The sequence below is a fragment of the Nuphar pumila genome, chromosome 3 (genome assembly GCF_984573655.1).
Source record: "Nuphar pumila chromosome 3, dmNupPumi1.hap1.1, whole genome shotgun sequence".
Classification (NCBI taxonomy): Eukaryota; Viridiplantae; Streptophyta; class Magnoliopsida; order Nymphaeales; family Nymphaeaceae; genus Nuphar; species Nuphar pumila.
Window position 1 is genome coordinate 144,908,151 of NC_143251.1, and position 20,521 is coordinate 144,928,671.

The following is a 20,521-nucleotide window of genomic DNA, read 5'->3' on the forward strand; positions in this document are numbered from 1 at the left end:
CAAGAATTTTGATTTCTCCTCTTTCAACCATTGTAATTTTTGGTTTGGGTTCCGTTATGGAACCTTGAACATATCCCCAAAGCCCCTTTCCTTTAATATGAGCTTCCATATTTCCGGCCCATACATGATAATTGGAACCATTGAGCTTAAAGCTAAGAGAGAAATGAGAGTCTTTTTCACCCATTAGAGAGATAAGATGAAGGAGAAAAATACGTACCACAAAGAGATTTTAACTCTTGTTGTAGTAATCTTCCAAAATATTTGATGAAGAGAAGTCTTCACGCCAATCTCGAAAAAATTGAAGGCACACTTTTCGAGGCACTCAATATTGTGAAGAATCACAAGACTTTCCTTCTCAAGCAACCTTGCTCTGATACCATGTGAAAATCTCTATAAAAAAGGATTTTGTGTATAAACACAATACTAGAAACACAAAGTGTGCACAAAGGCATAAAAGGAGAACTCTCACAAGTGCACAAAGGCACGGATACAAATGCACAAACGTAAAAAAATATCAACTTCAATATGTTGGGTCCCAAAAGAGGGCTTTACAAAAGTGTAAGTTACAAGGGGGTAACACCCCATATTTATAATACAAGGGAGAGAGGGAATGAGGGAGTGTTGGGCTCCCAACGGCTCTAAATAGAGCTGTTGGGAGTCCAACAGCTCTCTCTACTTTATGCTTTTTGACTTTGGTCAAAAAAGCATAAAGCCAAATAAGTCCAAAAACTAAACTAAAAAAGAAAAAGAAACCTAACCTAGTTAAATAAACTAACCTAATCCTAACTAAACTTAAAAGTAAACTAAAACTATGAGATTACATATTGAATTATGTTACATTATTTAACACATGCATGTACTGATTCACACCCACACACATGCAGTAAGTTGTGTAACAAGTGCTAGTACAAATGGGAATATGAAATATGTCTAATACATCTAAATGGTGTGATGGTGGCAGTTCAATCCTGACTCCTGTATAAGAAATGGCAAGAGGAAATGCATGAACAGTACGTAAGAATGAAGGCAACTAACTTCAAGTTCTCAATGAAACAGAAATATACCTGGTATGTGATGTTCTGCATGCATTGGAGAGGTTGTGGGAAGGGAAAGTAGAACCAAGTGTTTGGGAGACAGAGATGAAGTGGGGAAGATAGAGAGAGAGAGAGAGAAGGCTGAGAGAACTTTCATTGTCTTAAAGGGTGAAAAGCATGCAAGAAGTATTCTCTTACCCTTACAAAGATCCCTGGGTATACTCTATCCTGGAAAAGGCTAGTCGGCTTATATTAGATCATATGCACAATCAGTACCCTGTTGCTATATAAGGAATGATTATGTGGATCTTTTTCATGGAAAATGGTCTGCTAGTTTTATTTCCGCACATGAAAATTAAAGAAGAGTCATTTCCCTGTGTCACTGTGCGTGTCATCTATGCTCTATGATGGACTGGTGATCTTTGAGAATGACAAGGTAAAATGGTCGTCATTTCTTTTTAGATATGATTACAAAATAAATTTCCCTCTAGGAATTTGTTTTCCTACTCTGCTTGGTATTTTCTTGTGGCTATGAAAACGTGGTAAAACGTCCTAGTTGTTAAGCTGTGAATGCTGAGGTTGTTCCAATGTTCAAAGTCACCATATTTGATAACCAGTATACTACTGCTGTTTGGACAATCGTGAACTATGTCCTGACCTCATCTGCATGGATTGCAATTTACAGATCTATATACTTTTATACAAAGAAGTTGCACTTGCTTTGAAGATTAACAGTGTATACAGTAAGCGCCAACTACTTAACATCCATGAGAATGTGAAAGTCCTGCGTTACCCTGATCATTTTTCAACTGGTGTTTATCTGTGGTATGATTTGATATTTTTAACATTTATTTCTTTAATTTTCAAATGAAACATTGTTAGCAATTTTGCAGGTTTTATCAATTCCGTTCTTCTGCTTCACAAGCTTGTGTACCGCTCTTATTTTACAGGTCTCATCATGAAAAAATTGTGATTGTGGACAATGAAGTCTGCTATATAGGTGGTTTGGACCTGTGTTTTGGTCGTTATGATAATTCTGAACATAATGTAGGTGATTTTCCTTCTCTAATATGGCCTGGAAAAGACTACTACAATCCCAGGTAACTTCATTATATTCTGAAAAACACTTGCTAATGTATGTCCATAACAATAAGTTCTTTGATGGATGTCCATTAACAATAATTTTTTTACTTACTGCATTTATTTTCTTTTGTTATATAATCTATCTACCCTGAATATAGAGAGTCTGAGCCAAACTCTTGGGAAGATACAATGAAAGATGAATTGGACCGTGAAAAATACCCTCGAATGCCATGGCATGATGTTCACTGTGCTCTCTGGGGGCCCCCTTGTTGTGATGTGGCAAGACATTTTGTTCAGCGTTGGAACTATGCTAAGGTTTTCATTTTTTCCCTGAATTGTTTAAATTTATAGATAGATTTGAATATATCTCTTATGTTGGACATGATTTACGCCCTTATAGAGAAACAAAGCGCCAAATGAGCAAGCAATTCCTCTACTTATGCCTCAGCATCACATGGTGATTCCACATTACATGGGTAAAAGCAATGCAATAGATGTAAAAAGAAAACAGGATGAGAATCATGAACTTAAACGACAGGATTCCTCTACCTCCCGATCTTCATTGCAGGACATCCCATTGCTTTTACCACATGAGGCTGATGGAAAAGAAGTCCCCAGCATAAAAGCAAATGGATTAGACATGAATCACAATCTCACTGACCACAAAAAGGAATCAAGTTGGAACCATGCCTTCTCGCACAAGAGGTTAAAGTTTGAGCATCCTGTTCCAGATATGCAGATGGAAGCTTTTGTTGATGATCATGAGACAAAACATTTTCATGGGCCAATCTACATGGATACATCGACACAACAGAATGATGAGTGGTGGGAAACCCAGGAAAGGGGTGTGCTGGATATTTCTGTAAACGAAGCTGGACAAGTTGGTCCCTGCACCTCTTGTCGCTGTCAGGTTAGTTTTTTATTGATTATGTTTTTTGACACAGTTTCCCAGGACATGAAATAGTGCACTTTTTAGTTCATTTATTCGTCTTCTGTTGAATTACTTTATTATTCTATTGGGCTTAGAAAGGACAAAATTTCCTGATTTTTTAATTTTGTTTTTATTAAAAATATGATTTTGTACGCGATACAATGTGATACAAATACAATACATACTATGTCACATGGGTGCGGGTGCGGGTGCGGGGGTGCGGCAGGGGCAAAAATGTAATAAGTAATATATATATATATATATATATATATATATATATATATATATATATATATATATATATATATATAAAGGGGGTTGGGGAATAGGCGGGGTTTTTTTTTAAAAAGGGGGTTGGGGAATAGGCGGGGTTTTTTTTTTAAACTTTGCAGCTGTCAGGCAGCTGCTGTCAGCAGCTGCCTGCTGACAGCAGCTGACAGACAGCTGCTGTCAGCAGCTGACAGACAGCTGCTGACAGCAGCTGACAGACAGCTGCTGCAGCTGTGCTGACAGCACAGCTGACAGCTGCTGTCAGCAGCTGTGCTGACAGCTGCTGTCAGCAGCTGTGCGTGAAAACTGAAAAACTTACTTTATGCTAGGCAGCTGACAGACTAGCATAAAGTTTTTTAAAAAAAAATTCGAAGCCCATTTGGGCAATTTTTTTTTTTTTAAAATGGACATTAATGATCCTGGGTGCGGTCAACGCACCCAGGATCGAGTTGACCGCACCCGGTGCGGCACCCGCACCCGCGTCGAGTCGCGTCGACGCGGGTGCGGCACCCTCCTAGCCGAATCCCTGTGACATAGAATACATATCTTATTTTGGGCCCAGCTGATACGGGTTACGATATGCTTTTTACAACCTTGATTTGTAGTATAGTATTAAGTTGTATCAGACAAAGAGGTGAAGGATTTTGTCCCTCTTTATGTGATATACAGATCTTAAGTATATATGCTGGTTTATGTTTTGTTATTACTATTATATGTTCTAAAGGAGCCAGGCATTGCCTGCACAATGGTGTAGTGATTGTTTAAGCACACTTGCATTTTGTATGGGCTCACTGCACAGTGCACACCTTTTCACAACTTGTGCTTTTTATCTTGGTTTGGGACCCTGGCATTTTTCTCCCTTCATTTAATATGTCCGTGTCAACAAGTAAATCATTTCTGGATGCAGCGAAGTATTTTAAAGTGTAAAACGAAGACAGGTTGAAGATGTTTAAATCATCTTACACCATGTGAAAGGCTTAGGTTTTGAAAGCAAAGAATTGCTGTAGAAATCTTCAGAATAGCTAATGGGATATGAGCGGAGGGTTTGTGACAGTTTCATTTGATGCATTTATGCTTTACTTCAAAATAAGATCTGTGGATGCACTTCTTGCTAGAAAAAGATAAGAGTTAGGGTGGCACTTCTTGTGGCCTAATTCTTTCCTATTTCTGGCAAAAATTGCTAGTGACTGTACAAGATTTAATGTGAAATTTGCACATTAAGTTCCAGTTTTTTGCTTTTATTGTTGAAGAAGACCGTCTGAGGTTGCTTCCACAAATTTTGCTAGGTCTGGAACTTGGTTTATTGAATATAATTCCTGTCTGGGATAACTGTAAAATATATTGATTCATATTTCACATATATATATATATATATATATATATATATGAGTGTATATATTCATACATTCGTATGTATGTATGTATTGTATAATTTTAAACTGTTTTTCTTCCCTTTGTAATAAGTAATGCCCTTTAGGGGTATTGTGATAATTTTGTACATGTAATAGGCTCTGCCCATTAGGGGCAGAATGATAATTTTGTACATGTAATAGGCTCTTCCCTTTAGGGGCTGAATTTACCACTTTTTTTATTTTATTTTTATTGTCCTTTACACTTTTGTAAAGGGCAGATTTGTTTTTTAGTCAATATAGCTGTTGGGAATCTCCAACAGCTATATTCAGTTTTGTCTTTTAGTGAATATAGCTGTTGGAAATCTCCAACAACTATATTTATAGCTGTTGGAGCCTTTCCCAACAGCTATATGGGTCCTCTTTGCCCTCTTGTTTGTATATAAATAGGGATCTCTTGTCCCATTATATGTAATGCATTTTCCTAATGCATATTTGATAAATCAAGATTATTTTTTAAAGATTGTGTTCTTGTGTTGGCTTTGTGAGTGCCCTTTTGTGGGTTGTTCTTGCGCTCTTTCCTATAGTAGACATTCTATATTTGAATCCTTGAGGATTTATTATAAGGTATCAAAGCCAAGATATCCATCTTGGTATTTGGCTTCTTGTGATGAATTCAGGATTCGTTGAAGGAAATCTAAATATCCTTAACATATATATCCAACCTGAAATTAAAGAATATTTAATGCACATAATAATGCATGATAACCCAATAGGGTTCATGTACAAGAGGCAAAAGAGTCACAACCCAAATATGGGTTCAAGTACAAAAGCCACTGTTTGAAATCTATTTAGTTAGGATATCTTCCTTTGTGTAGTTGGAACCTCTGTTTTGTTCTTTGTGCATGATATGAGTTGAGATTTTTTTTTTGTTTCTGATGCATTATACCATGAAGATAGCGATAGCTAATAAAGGCATTTAGTGAAGTTTATCAATGAAGGCTTGAATCCTTCTCTTTGTTTTGTATTTTCAAACTTTCGGTAATCACACTGTAAGTTTGAGGGGGAGTGTTAAAATGTATTGATATATATATATATATATATATTCATATATGAGTGTATATGTATATATTATATAATTTTAAACTGTTTTTCTTCCCTTTGTAATAAGTAATACCCTTTAGAGGCAGAATGATAGTTTTGTACATGTAATAGGCTCTGCCCTTTAGGGGCAGAATTGATCACTTATTTTATTTTTATTCTGTTCTTTATACTCTTGTAAAGGGTAGATTTGTTTGTTAGTCAATATAGCTGTTGGGAATCTCCAACAACTATATTCAGTCTTGTCTTTTAGTAAATATAACTGTTAGAAATCTCCAACTATATTTCTAAGCTGTTGGAGCCTTTCCCAACAGCTATATAGGTCCTCTTAGCCCTCTTGTTTGTATATAAATAGGGGCCTCTTGTCCCATTATATGTAATGCATTTTCCTAATGCATATTTGATAAATAAAGATTATTTTTTAAAGATTGTGTTCTTGTGTTGGCTTTGCGAGTGCCCCTTTGTGGGTTCTTGTGTTCTTGCCTATAGTAGGTATTCTATATTTGAATCCTTGAGGATTCCTTACACTAACATCCCCAGTCATTGTGATGAGCTTTTGCATTTTCTTTCTAATGACTTATTAGTGATTGTTGATACTCTTGTAATTGCCTTTTGAATAAACTGATTTACTTATTGAGATTCAAACTGTGGAAAGCATAAAAGAATGATGGATTTACTTACATCGAGCTTTCTGATGCTAGATTATTAGGAGTGTTGGCCATTGGTCTGCCGGAACAAGTCAAACTGAAGAAAGTATTCATAATGCTTATTGCTCACTTATAGAGAAAGCTGAACACTTCGTATACATCGAGGTAACTATTTTTTTGAAACCTTATAGGAATTAAATTGTTGGACTGTATGTGATTGTTTGATTGTATGCAATTGTTTCTTGGGTATGTAGACCTGTTTCTATTTGCACTGCTTATTCAGTAGTCTATGCTTATTTGTGTCAATTTGGCACGAGTACTTGTGGAAGTTATTTTTTCAGTCAGTCAGCTTAATGACTGATGATATAGTAATTAGATCATTATTTTTATTTCGATAATGTTTGTCCAGAAACTTTTGTAGAGTTATCGAAAAGATTAGCACCCTGAACAATAAAATGAATTGACATGATGACATACTAATATTAATGTGCCTTGTCAGAGGAAGAAAATTATTGTTCAAACCAGCTTTCTACATCTTGAATATCCTATGTGTGTACCTGCAACAAGATTAGTACAGTAGCAAGAGAAAAATAGAGGAGAGGGAGAAATGAGAGGAGGAAGAAACAAGAGGAAGAAGACAAAGGGAAAAAGAAGAGGGCATATTCATCAGCCCCTCAATCCTTCCATATATTCAGTGATGTTACAATAAAACATGACAAAAATGCCCTTAAAAAGAAACATACAAGACAATCAACCCACATGGATGTTGAGAAGTGTAATATGCCTTTGTACCATATGTAATGTTACTTTTGTGCTACCCTCTTTTCTTGTGTACACAGATTATTTAATGAGGGGCATTTCTGTATTTTAGCAGGTAGGTAGGGAGTCAACTATTTTTGTCATGTAGTGTAACAAAAAAAATGGTCAACCCTTTAAGATGTATGCTTGCTTTTTGCGTTAGCAATAAAGTTCCTCTTTGAAAGACTTCCCATCTTCTTCCTTTCCTCTTTCTTTGATATGTTATCAGAGTCATATCCCAGTTAAGAGAAGTTCTGGTATTGCTGAGAAGAGTGGGGAATCTTCATCCTGAACCAGAGCTGCAGTCACATTCGGAGACATGCAGGGGCGAGCTGACATCGGCAATAGCCTGGTACAGGTTCTTGCAATCAATTTGGGGTTTTTTTTACCTCTCGATTTTAGAATATTATCAAATCAAGAATCATGGGATTTGGTGGAGTTTTGAAATTTCTGTGATTTTTCTTATATTTTCTGGTTCAAGGATGTCAATAGGAGCAGATTTGGATTTTCTGTTAACCCTGATCTGTTTAAGGGTTTGTGATAACTCAAATAAGGTCTATTTGGCTCTTTTTGAGTCTTCTATACATTGAAACCTGTCACATGGACACTCCACATGGGTAGCCGTACCCGTGTCGACACAGCAGGACATGAGTATGGGTACTGCACGACATGAGGGTACACTGTGGGTTGGCCCTGACCCAACCCATTTTTTTGTCTCTCTCTCTCTCTCATCTCGCCCCTCCCTCCTGGTTTACCCCCTCATTTTTTTTGTGCATTGACCTGAGTGATGGTGGTTGGGGGGGGGGAGGTTACCTATCTCCTTTCTTCTTCTGCTTCTTCATATACAAAGAGAGAGAGAGAGAGAGAGAGAGAGAGAGAGAGAGAGAGAGAGAGGGTTGGGGGGACGAGATAGAGAGAGGGGGGTACCTACCTCCTCCTTTCATCATCATATATATGCAAAAAGAGAGAGAGAGGTATGGGGTCCTCCTCCTTCGTGTGTATATAGAGATAGAGGCGGTGGGAACATGGTTTACAAAGTACCCCTTCCCTTTTATAATAAAAGGAAAACACCCTCCTATTTTTTTTTTAAATTTCATTTTACCCCTTTTACATTTAAAACACACACACACACACACACACACATATATATATATATATGTGAGTAGTGGCATGGTTAGGCCCCTTTTTTCGTTAGGCGGCCTCGTTAGACCCCTCCAAAAATCATAGTTTTAGGTAGTTTATGCTAGATGTGAACTGTTAGATGTGTTTATTATTGTTTATTCAATAGAAAACATGATTTTTCTTAAGCATCTTTATGCTCATATGTGTATTTTAAAGAGGCAAAAAAAAAAAAATGAATGGTTGATATTGTACTAAAATTTGATGATAACATCAAATTAATTTAAAACAAAACCTATTTCTTAATTAATTAGCAATGATAAACACATCTAACAGTTCATATTTATCAAAAAACACCTAAAACTATGATTTTTGAATGGTAACGAGACCTAACGAAAAAGGGGCCTAGCCAGAGTTACCATAAGTTTTTTAGATAAGTGGGAAGCCCACTTCTCGAAAACTCGCTTCGGAAGCGTGATACTCCTCGCTTCTGAAACTTGATGAGAATCTCGATTCTTCCACGCTTCTGCTATGCTTTCTGTAATGAAGTACTAGTGCAAATAACAATGTCACAAAGTGACTACAATGAATGCACTAATACAAAAAACAAGAAGCCTCTAATGGGCAAAATACAATAAGCCACAAAGGGCTAGGTACCAAACACACACAATGTGAGAAAGAGAGAGAGATTGAAAAAATAATATATTGAAATGCTTAAAAGGCATTGCTTACAAGAGAGGAGTTCAACCCCAATTTATACACAATATGGGACCAAAGGGGAGCCCCATAGAGTGAATGGGAGCTCCTCAACGGTCACATTTGTGACTGTTTGAGAGGGTCCCAACGACTCTATGGTTGGACCCCTTTGCCCCTTCACAAATGAAAAAGGAAAAGACCAAATAAAAATAAAAGAAGATAAAAACTGTCCCTAGTGGACATGCCTATTTACATAAATAGGAAGAGACTAAATTGCTCCTAGTGGGCATTACAATAGGAAACAAAAAAATAGTATATATATGTAGATCACTTTTAGTTTGCTTCGAAGAAAAAAAAACTTAGGAGATGGTAAAGCTTTGGTAAAGAAATTTGTAAGCTGGCATTATGAAATGACATATGAAAGTTCAATAGTGCCACGTAAAAACTCATCTCGATCATAATAACGGTCCATCTCGATGTGCTTTGTTCGTTCATGAAATGTATGATTGCTAGCAATGTAGATGATACTTTTGTTGTCGCAATATAGCTTCGAGAGAATAAAAATGAGAACTCTCGTGTCTTTGAGCAAACTTCTTAACCAAACCAGTTCAGTTGTACCGGTGACCATTTTCCTATACTCGGCTTTTGTAGAAGATAGAAAAACCTTCTACTGCTTCTTATATCTCTAAGAAATTAATGACTCTTCAAGAAAAACACAATAACCTGTTGTAGAAATACGATAATTGGGGTTTCCGCCCTAATCAGAGTCAGTATAAGCAATTAAATTTGGAGATAAAGAAGATAATAAGAATAGTCCTTTTGTTATAGTGTTCTTTATATATATGATAATTCATATAACGGCTGCCATGTGAATAGTAGTAAGAGCATTTTGGAACTGACTTGCAGTGTGTATGTGTAATGACCTTAAAACTTAACCCGATTTTTGAGATTTTTTTTATGACACAGCGGAACAACTCAATCGGTTCTAGGTTAACCACTTCGGGTACGTCAGAGGACATTCAAACCAATAACAACATTCCCATTACCAATAGAGTTTAACAAGTAATAAAGTATTAAGTTCATGACAAGCATAAATGAAAATGACTAAAATGTTTCTAGTTGTTCCGGGAACATTAAAAATTCGTGCATTATAGTCCCTACATCATCCCGCAATTGCTCATCATCATCTATTCTTCACCTAAATGATAAAATAATAGAATGAGCAGTAAAATTACTATACCTGTACATATGTTCAATATAAAAAGGAAGGATGATATTATGGATTGTCAATAATTGAACCTATGACATAGCATGATACGACTAACTGAATATTACATGAAACAATCATTCTCATGGTTTAACTAAAGGAATATCACTGTTCCCTTGTGACTTACATTGCAAAGTTGCGTCTAGAGTTTGTTTTGCTTTTGTTGAGTCTAATGTAAGCTGTCCGGTTCAGGTTAATCAATACCCCGAAGGGGCAACCCATATACTTGAACTGTAAGAGGCCTACGAGCTAAATTGTGAATGAATATAATGCATTGAGCTTTCTTTTGTTCACCCTCGTTGTGATTGCAATTCTTTTCTCTCTATTGCTCTCTTGCACTTTGATTACAAGCTTCCGTGACTGGCAAGTGAGCAATAAGAAGGCTTGCGGCGGTGAGGAAGGACCGTCGCGCCGCATTGGCCTATTGAAGGAAATAAGCCCGTGACAAGTGGTACCAGAGCCTGTTCACGTGCTGGGGAAGGGACTCTGGAGTCGGTGTCGACAGACGCGTCGATAGGCTACGATTTGTGAGCAAAACATCATGGCGCCCTATCAAAACTTGTGTAACACCAAATGCAAGACAATTGCCGAAGCTGAGGTGATAGGTATACCTCGGGGCCAAGAGCAGATGGCTGCAACTGTTAACAAGCTGGTGGAAGATGTGACTTCGCACGAAGAAGCGATTTCACGTGCAGTTGAATCATTCGGTGGACTGAATGATGTGGTGACGAGCCTGCAAGAGCAGATGGTCTTACTGATAGAATAAGTCACTTCGTTGACGACAACAGTGGCCGACTTGCAGACTGAAGTAGGAGAGCTTCAGTTGAAGTACCACACATTGCAGCGGTCAGTGACCCTAAATGGGGGAAATGGTGAGAGGCCATCAAGGCTTGATGTGCCAAGACCAACAAAGTTCAATGGTTCTTGCGACAACAAGGCCATTGAGAATTTTTTGTTCAAAGTAGAAGACTACTTGGATATTCAGAATGTGGCGGTTGAAGATCTCAGGATTAAGCCTGCAACAACTCTACCGGATGAAGATGCTATCGCTTGGTGGATGCGGAAGCATAGTGACATGGAGAGAGGTCAATGCGTGATAGACACCTTTGACGACTTTAAAATGGAATTGCGTAACTACTTCATACCGAGGAATGTGCAAAGACATGCTTGCAGGATGATGTCGGATCTTAAACATATTGGTTCGTTGCAAGACTATGTCAGAACGTTCCAGAAGCTTATGCTTGAGATGCCTAACATGACAGATGAGGATAATCTCAACTGGTTCATTATGAGACTTCAACCATGGGCACAGTTCGAAGTGGAAAGGAGTAACCCTAGTATTTTGGAAGATGTATACGTGACGGTCGAGCGCTTAGCTGACACTCAACGCAAACCCTTCACCCCATCAACAAAGGTTGGGAAGAAGCCTGACCACAGAGGCAAAAAGGATGAGCGACGCGACAATAAAGGTGAGGCATCGATATCCCACCAATTTGATAAGAAACAAAACTTCAAGAAGTATAAGAACAATAAGGGAGCAATTGTTACTTGCTGGTTCTATGGCGATAGGCATGTCGCCAGGCAGCGGCCGAAGCGGCTTGTAAAGGATGATGGGCAAGCCAATGCGGCGTAAGGCAGAATGCAGTGATACTGAGACCATGCAACCAAGGATGAGGGTCATGTGATCGATTAGCGCAGCTAAAAACATGTGGGTCAGTAAGGAACTCATGTACCTGAAAATCATTAATGAAAAGTCTACTTCAATAATGGTAAACTCTGAGGCCACACACAATTTCATCTCGCGAGAAGGGGCAGAGCGGTTAGGCATGAAGCCTGGGCCAAAGTAGAGGACCATCAAAACGGTGAACTCTGAGGCCAAGCCCATCCTTGGTGAAGCAAGGGATGTGGCTATTCAAATTGGGAGTTGGGCCGGTAAGGCCAACTTCTCTGTGGTGCCCCTCGACGATTTTAAGATGATTTTGGGTATGGCGTTTCTGTGCAGCTTGAATGTGATGATGCCGCCAAAGTTTAACTCATTGACGATTATGAGGCCAAACCTGTCACACACAGTTCAATGCCTTACTCAGAAAGGCAAGACTTCAGTGTTATCGGCAATGAAATTGAAGAAGGGTGTCAAGCGTGGGGAGCAGACATTCTTAGTTGTCGTGCGGGCAGAAGAAGAAAAGGTGCAAGCAACAGTGCTGCCGACCCTAGCCCCACTGTTGGTGGAGTTTCGGGAGGTGATGCTTTCAGAATTGCCGAAGCGTCTACTATCAAGATGCGAGGTCGACCATTAGATTGAGTTGACCTCGGGAGCGAAACCTCCCGTAATGATTTCATGCCGCATGGGGCCAGCTGAGCTGAAAGAGCTGCGCAGACAGCTGGATGAGATGTTGGATGCAAGCATCGTTCGTCCATCAAAAGCACCATTTGATGAAACATGATGGCTCCAAGCAATTATGTGTGGACTACCATGCGCTAAACAAGGTCACGGTAAAGAACAAGTACCTGTTGCCACTAATAGTGGACTTGTTCGATCAGTTGGGTAGTGTTAAAATATATATATATATATATATATATATATATATATATACATATACTTATATATATATACGACATTCGTATATATATAAGTATATATATACATATATGTATATATATACATATTCTTTTTAGTGAAATACCTGATAGGGGTATTCTTGTAAAACTGCAAAATGTACTTTTTATTTTTTTACTTTTTCTTTTTTCTTTTTCCTTTTTACCTTTTTCTTTTTTCTTTTTTATGTTTTGTTTGAACCACAAGGGGCCCCACTCTTGTAGTCGTTGGGGCCCCAACGGTCAGATTTCTGACCGTTGGGGGCTCCCAACGACTACAAGGGAGCCCCCATGTGGTCCCTTCTTGAGCCCTCCTCCTCTATAAATAGAGGAGGTGTTCCCCTCTTGTATGTATGGGTTTTTACACCCTTCTCTTCCTTTCTTCAATAAATCCAACTTATGACTTTAAGTCATTTTCTATATTTGAGAGTTTTGTGTGTGCACATTTGGTGTTTGTGTTCTTGGCTCTAGTAGTCACTCTTAAAGAGTGACTTTTTGCTCTATTGGTGCTTCCGCCTCTTTTCATTACATGGTATCAGAGCTCAGTTGGTGATTGGGCTTTTCCTTTGTCATCTTGGAACGCGTACCTCTCAAAGTTTTTGAAGAAAGGAAGAATATTTGGTGCCGATGGAACGTGACTCTAAAGTGGAGCTTTCTTTCAAGCTAAATGGGTCCAACTATCTCATGTGGGCATCCGCTATGGAAAATCATCTAAGAGGTAAGAAACTTTGGGGCTTTGTTATGGGAACTACTCCCGAACCCTCTCTTGTTCTTACCAAAATTGAAAATGAAGTTGAAAAGGCTTTAGATGGCGATGAGCGCATCAAAGCCATTAATGAACATCAATCCAAAATTGAGGATTGGGAAAGTAACCATGCCAAAATTTTGGCATGGTTTATGAACAATGTAGACCTTAAAAATTGTGTCAATATTGCCAAATTTAAAAGGGCCAACGAAGCTTGGTTTTTCCTTAAGGGTATGTATACCCAAAAGGATCTTGCTCGGCAATTTTTTTGTTAAGAAAAAATTCGTTCCACCAAACAAATGAATATGAGTGTCCGGGACTATTTTAACTCTCTAACCCCTCTTTGGGATGAGCTTGCCCTTCTTGAACCTAAATGGGTTGCTCCACAATATATTGAACTAAGAAGGGAACAAATTGAAAATGAGCACTTTTTTTAATTCCTTCATAGACTTCGCCCGGAATTTGAACAAGTAAGGGCATCTCTTCTCCATAGAAGCAAAGCCCTACCTATTGAAGATGCCCTTGCTGAGATATGTCAAGAAGAAACTCGACTTGGCTTGAGCATTAGGAGTGATGAAGTTTTGGCCGTTAATAGGCCCGGATCGAATCTTAAAGCATATAGACCTCCCCACTTTAACAAAAATAGTAATGGGCCTAGAAAGGGAATTATATGCCACTATTGTAATGAACCGGGGCACATTAGACCGGTTTGTCCAAAGCTTAAAGGAAAGGTTGCCGCGGTTGCAGAAAGTTCTCCAAAGAAGGAAGAAAGTACCAAAGAAGGAGATATCAAAGAAACTCTTAATCATATCTCCGAAGTTCTCCAACACCTTCTCAAGTCTTCTCCTTCAACATCCGGAGCCGCCATCGCCTACTCTTCATCACCTCCAGGTATGTGGATACTAGACTCTGGTGCTTCTTTTCATATGACATCTCATAAAAATTCTCTTTCAAATATTTTTCCCGAACCCATGTCCTCCTATGTTTCAACGGCCGATGGAACGTCATTAAAAATTGAAAGTATTGGAACACTTGACTTCAAAAAATCTCAAAACTTTTTTGTTCCTAAAGTAAGAGTCGTTCCAAAAATTAATTTAAATCTCTTTTCCGTTTCTCAAATCACCGACCATGGATGCCAAGTCTCTTTCTCACCTAAAGATTGCAACGTGCAGGATCTCCAGTCAGGGAAGCTGATTGGGCAAGGCCATAGAAGGGGTGATCTCTATTTTATGGACTTTTTGACGCTTCCATCTAAGTCATCTTGCAATCTTGTTAAAGACAAAAGTATTGGAATTTGGCATGAGAGACTTGGTCATCCAAATTTTGTAAAAATGTCTCTTTTCCCTTTCCCTTTTTTGAATAATACTTGTAAAGACAATCACATGACTTGTAAAGATTGCATTTTTGGGAAATCTAAAGCTATTCCTTTTCCTCAAAGAAGTTACTTTACCACTCGGCCATTTGAACTTGTTCATTCCGATGTGTGGGGACCCTCCCCAATTTTGTCTAAAGGAGGTTTTTCGTATTATGTGGTCTTTATTGATGACTTCACTAGATTTACGTGGATATACTTCCTAAGTCGCAAATCCGAAGTCTTCTCCTTCTTTAAAGAATTTCATGCAATGGTTAAAAATCAATTTTTGGGAAATCTATCTATTCTTAGGTCCGATTCGGGAGGTGAATATATGTCTAATGATTTTCAAAGTTACTTAAAAGAAAATGAAATTTGTCATCAACGTTCTTGTCCCAACACTTCGCAACAAAATGGTCTTGCGGAAAGAAAGCATAAGCACATAATAGAAACTACAAGAACATTATTGATTTCAAAAAATATCCCAAAATCCTTTTCGGCCGAAGCGGTTCTAACCTCAACATATCTCATCAATAAAATCCCTTCATCCTCTTTGAAAAATCTTTCTCCATTTGAAAAACTTTACAATATGTCTCCCCACTATAAAAGATTAAGAATTTTTGGATGTAAATGCTTTGTTTTAACTCGCAAAAATGCTAAACTTTCTCCTAGGGCTATTGAATGTATTTTCTTGGGATATGGCGAAAAACAAAAAGGATATCGATGTTTTGACATTCTTAAGAATAAACTTTATATCTCAAAAGATGTCACATTCCTCGAAGAAGAAAATGGTTTTTCGCATCAACCAAATGAAAATATTGACTATTCCTTTTTATTTGACTTGTTACCTCAAGAAAACATCATAGATGATCATGTTGATCCTAGTGAATCTCTTAATGAAGATCTTGTTGAACATCCAAATAATGATCAAAACTTAGAAGAAAATGCTTCAAGACAAATACAAGTCTACTCTAGAAGGAATGAGAAATCCTCCGTGTGCTCTTGAAAGATTTTTTCAAAGTGAGTCGATAGAAGAAACCTTTCAAAGAAGATCAAATCGCATTCCCAAGATACCAAATAGATTTGTTTCTTATGACTCTTTTTCTCCTAATTATCGAGCATGTCTACTTGCTCTTCACTCCTTTCACGAACCATCTCATTACAATGATGCTAAACAATATGCTCATTGGAATGAAGCTATGGAACTTGAACTTAATGCCCTTAAAAATGCGCAAACTTGGAAAATCATTGATCCTCCTAATGGCAAGAAACCCATTGGATGTAGATGGGTGTTTAAAGTAAAAACTAAGAGTGATGGTTCATTAGAAAGATATAAGGCTAGGTTGGTAGCCAAAGGATATGCCCAAGAGTATGGGGTAGACTATGATGAAACTTTTGCCCCAGTTGCTCGAATGACTAGTGTTCGAGCTCTTATTGCTATAATTTCTGTTAAAAAATGGCCTATCTTTCAACTTGATGTTAAAAATGCCTTCTTGAATGACAATTTAAATGAAGAAGTTTATATGGAACCACCTCCAGGTTTGAATTTAAATGGAAAAGTTTTAAAATAAAAAAAGGCTTTATATGGACTTAAGCAAGCTCCTAAAGCTTGGTATGACAGGTTTAGTAATGTATTAATCAATTTAGGTTTTTCTTCTTGCTATACTGACACTGCTCTTTTTGTTAAAAGGACAGGTGACTCCATTATTATGCTTCTGCTGTATGTTGATGATATGATCATCAGTGGGAATGACAAAAAGGGAGTAAATGATGTTAAGTCTATGCTAAAAGATACTTTTGATATGTCTGACCTTGGTTATTTGAGATATTTTTTAGGAATTGAAGTGACTTATTCCGAACGAGGATACATCTTATCTCAAATGAAGTTAGCTGCAGAAATTTGTACCAAATCAGGAATATCTGATGAAAAGAAAGTTGAGACTCCCGAAGTTATCAATGCGAAACTAAGACTTGAAGATGGTGTTCTTCTTGAAGATCCAACTCCCTACCGTCAATTAATTGGATCCCTCACCTATTTATCCATCACCCGTCCTGACATAGCTCATGCGGTTCATGCAGCGAGCCAGTTTCAGCACGCACCTACCACGGTTCATATGGCGGCCGTAATGAGAATTGTGCGATATATCAAAAATACCATCTCCAAGGGACTTTTCTTATCCTCTTCCTCATCTCTTGAATTGACTGCTTTTACTAATGCTGACTGGGGAGGAAATCCCAATGATCGTATCTCAATTACGGGTCTTTGTATTTTTTTAGGTGAATCTCTCATCTCGTGGAGATGCAAGAAGCAGCAGAAGGTCTCCTTATTATCTACTGAAGCTGAATATCGGGCTATGGCAATGACAACTATGGAAATCGTATGACTCAGAAGTCTCCTTGCTGACATGGGCGTCCTCATTTCCACTCCTACCAAGCTCTGTTGTGATAACAAAAGTGCGATATACATTGCTAGCAATCACACATTTCATGAGCGAACAAAGCATATCGAAATGGATTGCCATTATGTTCGAGACGAATACCTTAGAGGGACTATCTCATTACCATATGTTACTTCAGAGTATCAACTAGCTGACTTCTTCACCAAAGCGCTCCCAACTCCACGATTTATGTTCCTCAGCAAACTTTCGGTCTTCTCCCCGTAAAGTTTGAGGGGGCGTGTTAAAAAATATATATATATATATACATATACTTATATATATATACATTTGTATATATATAAGTATATATATACATATATGTTATATACATATTCTTTTTAGTGAAATACCTGATAGGGGTATTCTTGTAAAACTGCAAAATGTACTTTTTATTTTTTTACTTTTTACTTTTTCTTTTTCCTTTTTACCTTTTTCTTTTTTATGTTTTGTTTGAACCACAAGGGGCCCCACTCTTGTAGTCGTTGGGGCCCCAACGGTCAGATTTCTGACCGTTGGGGGCTCCCAACGACTACAAGGGAGCCCCCTTGTGGTCCCTTCTTGAGCCCTCCTCCTCTATAAATAGAGGAGGTGTTCCCCTCTTGTATGTATGGGTTTTACACCCTTATCTTCCTTTCTTCAATAAATCCAACTTATGACTTTAAGTTATTTTCTATATTTGAGAGTTTTGTGTGTGCACATTTGGTGTTTGTGTTCTTGGCTCTAGTAGTCACTCTTAAAGAGTGACTTTTTGCTCTATTGGTGCTTCCGCCTCTTTTCATTATAGGGCAGTGCCTGAGTCTTTTCAAAGCTAGACTTGAGATCGGGTTACTGACAAGTGAGGATTGTAGATGGCGATGAGCCGAAGACAACATGCGTCACCCGCTATGGTGCTTACGAATTCTTAGTAATGTCATTCGGGTTAACGAATGCTCAAACCACGTTTACGACCCTAATGAATCAGTTTTTTTACCTTTAGACAAGTTCGTGATAGTCTACTTGGATGACATCGTGATTTATAGCAGCAACATAGAGGAACATGTTGGACACTTGCGAATAGTGTTTCAGGTGCTGAAGGTGAATGACCTCTGTGTTAAACGAGAGAAGTGTCTTTTCAGTCAGGAGGAGATTAGCTTCCTAGGCCACGTTGTGGGGCGTGGTGTGCTGCGCATGGATGGACAAAAGATAAGAGCCATCCAGGAATGAATTTCGCTAAGCAAAGTTCCAGAGTTGCAGTCATTCCTTAGTTTGGCGAATTACTATCGCGATTTATTGAAGGTTACTCCCTCATTGCTGCGCCCCTCACCGACTTGTTAAAGAAGAATCAAGTATGGCTCTGGGCAGGAGCGTGCCAAGATGCCTTCGACGGCTTGAAGAAAGCCTTAGTGAGGGAGTCAGTGCTGCGATTGCCTGATCACTCGAGACTCTTTGAGGTTCACACAGATGCCTCAGACTTTGCCATCAACGAAGTTATCATGCAGGACGGCCATCCGATCGCATATGAGAGTCGTAATCTAAAGGATGCAGAGAGGCGTTACACGGTGCCTGAACATAAGATGACAACTATCATATATTGCCACAGGACCTGGCGGCATTATCTTTTGGGTGCCCAGTTCGTCATCAAGATGAACAATGTTGCCACGAGTTATTTTCAGACACAAGAAGTTGACGCCAAAGCAAGCTCTCTATCAGATGTTTTTGGTTGAGTTCGACTTTGCCTTAGAGTACAAGGTTGGGAAGACCAATGTAGTTGCGGATGCCTTGAGTCACAAGGCTAAACTGGCTGTTGTGCGTGCGAAGCCTTCTGAAGTGCATTTGGAGAGCGCTTTATTGAGCCGCATCCGCGAAGGTACACAGCAGGATCCGACGATGCAACACCTTGTTTCTCTGGCGTAGGCAGGAAAGACTCGACGATTTTGGCTACAGGACGGCCTCCTCGTGACAAAAGGGGGGTGCATCTTCGTGTCATGGTGGGGAAGCCTCCGCCGAGAATCGCTTAAAGAGTGCCATGATACATTATGGGCCGACCATCCTAGTTAGGAGCGAACCTTAGCACTCCTTGAGCGCGACTACTATTGGTCGTAGATGAGAGACGACGTGGAGGGGTGTGTGTGAATGTGATTTGTCTGCCAGCAAGACAAGGGGACCAACCAAAAGATAGCCGGTCTCCTTAAGCCTCTACCGATTCTAGAACGTCCTCGAGAAAACATCTCTATAGACTTCATTGGTAGTCTGCCAAAGGTAGATAGCACCAACTCCATCTTAGTGGTGGTTGATCATTTCTCAAAGTATGCCGCATTCATCCCAGCTTTTAAGGAGTGCTCTGCAGAAAAGACTGTAGAGTTGTTTGTAAAGCATGTGGTGAAACATTGATGCATACCAAAGAGCATTGTGAGTGATCGCGATGCTCACTTCACGGGTAAGTTCTGGCGTGAAGTATTTTGGCTACTTGACTTTGATTTGCTATTTTCAACAAGCTTTCATCCGCAGAGCGATGGGCAAACAGAGCGCATCAACGAGATACTTGAGTAATATCTTAGGCATTTTGTTAGCGCCAATAAGAAAAATTGGGTAAAGCTCCTTGACGTGGCACAATTCAGTTACAATTTGCAGAATAGCAAGTCTTCAGGCCACATTTCGTTTGAAATAACCACGGGGCAGCAGCCGCTGACCCCGCACACTCTTGCCGCCCAAGAAAAGGGAAGGCCATCATTCGCCTATTAGTTTGTTCGAGATTGACACAAGCAGAATGAGTTGACGAAGATATTCCTACACAAGGCTTCAAAGAGAATGAAGAAGTGGGCGGACAAGCATCGTCGGCCTGCTGGGTTCCAAGTTGGGGACTAAGTATTGGTGAAGCTTTATCCTGGTCGCACAGGCATCTTTCGCAGACCAAGTTTTAGTTTTATTTTTATTTTTTGACATTATTAGTTTTATGCTTTTTGACCAAGTCAAAAAGCAAAAGTGTTTTGGACTAAACTAGACTTATGCTCTTTGACCAAGTCAAAAAGCACAAGTCCAAGAGAACTATTGGACACTCCAACGACTCTAAATAGAGCCGTTGGAGTGTCCAACAACTCTCCTTTAATGTGTATAAATA

General features: G+C 38.9%; 1 protein-coding gene across 4 annotated transcripts in view; it reads left to right on the forward strand.

Annotated features, from left to right (window-relative positions):
• LOC149844260 (phospholipase D zeta 1-like) overlaps positions 1–20,521 on the forward strand; it is a 136,568-nt gene that overhangs the window by 31,596 nt on the left and 84,451 nt on the right. For 3 of the 4 annotated variants that reach the window (XM_090000456.1, XM_090000457.1, XM_090000459.1), the window contains exons 9-13: positions 1,720–1,859; positions 1,928–2,134; positions 2,276–2,432; positions 2,518–3,027; positions 6,470–6,580. In XM_090000456.1, coding sequence (XP_089856582.1) covers positions 1,720–1,859; positions 1,928–2,134; positions 2,276–2,432; positions 2,518–3,027; positions 6,470–6,580 — 1,125 coding nt within the window. The remainder of the gene's footprint in view (positions 1–1,719; positions 1,860–1,927; positions 2,135–2,275; positions 2,433–2,517; positions 3,028–6,469; positions 6,581–20,521) is intronic. The other variant, XM_090000458.1, reaches the window with a different exon arrangement.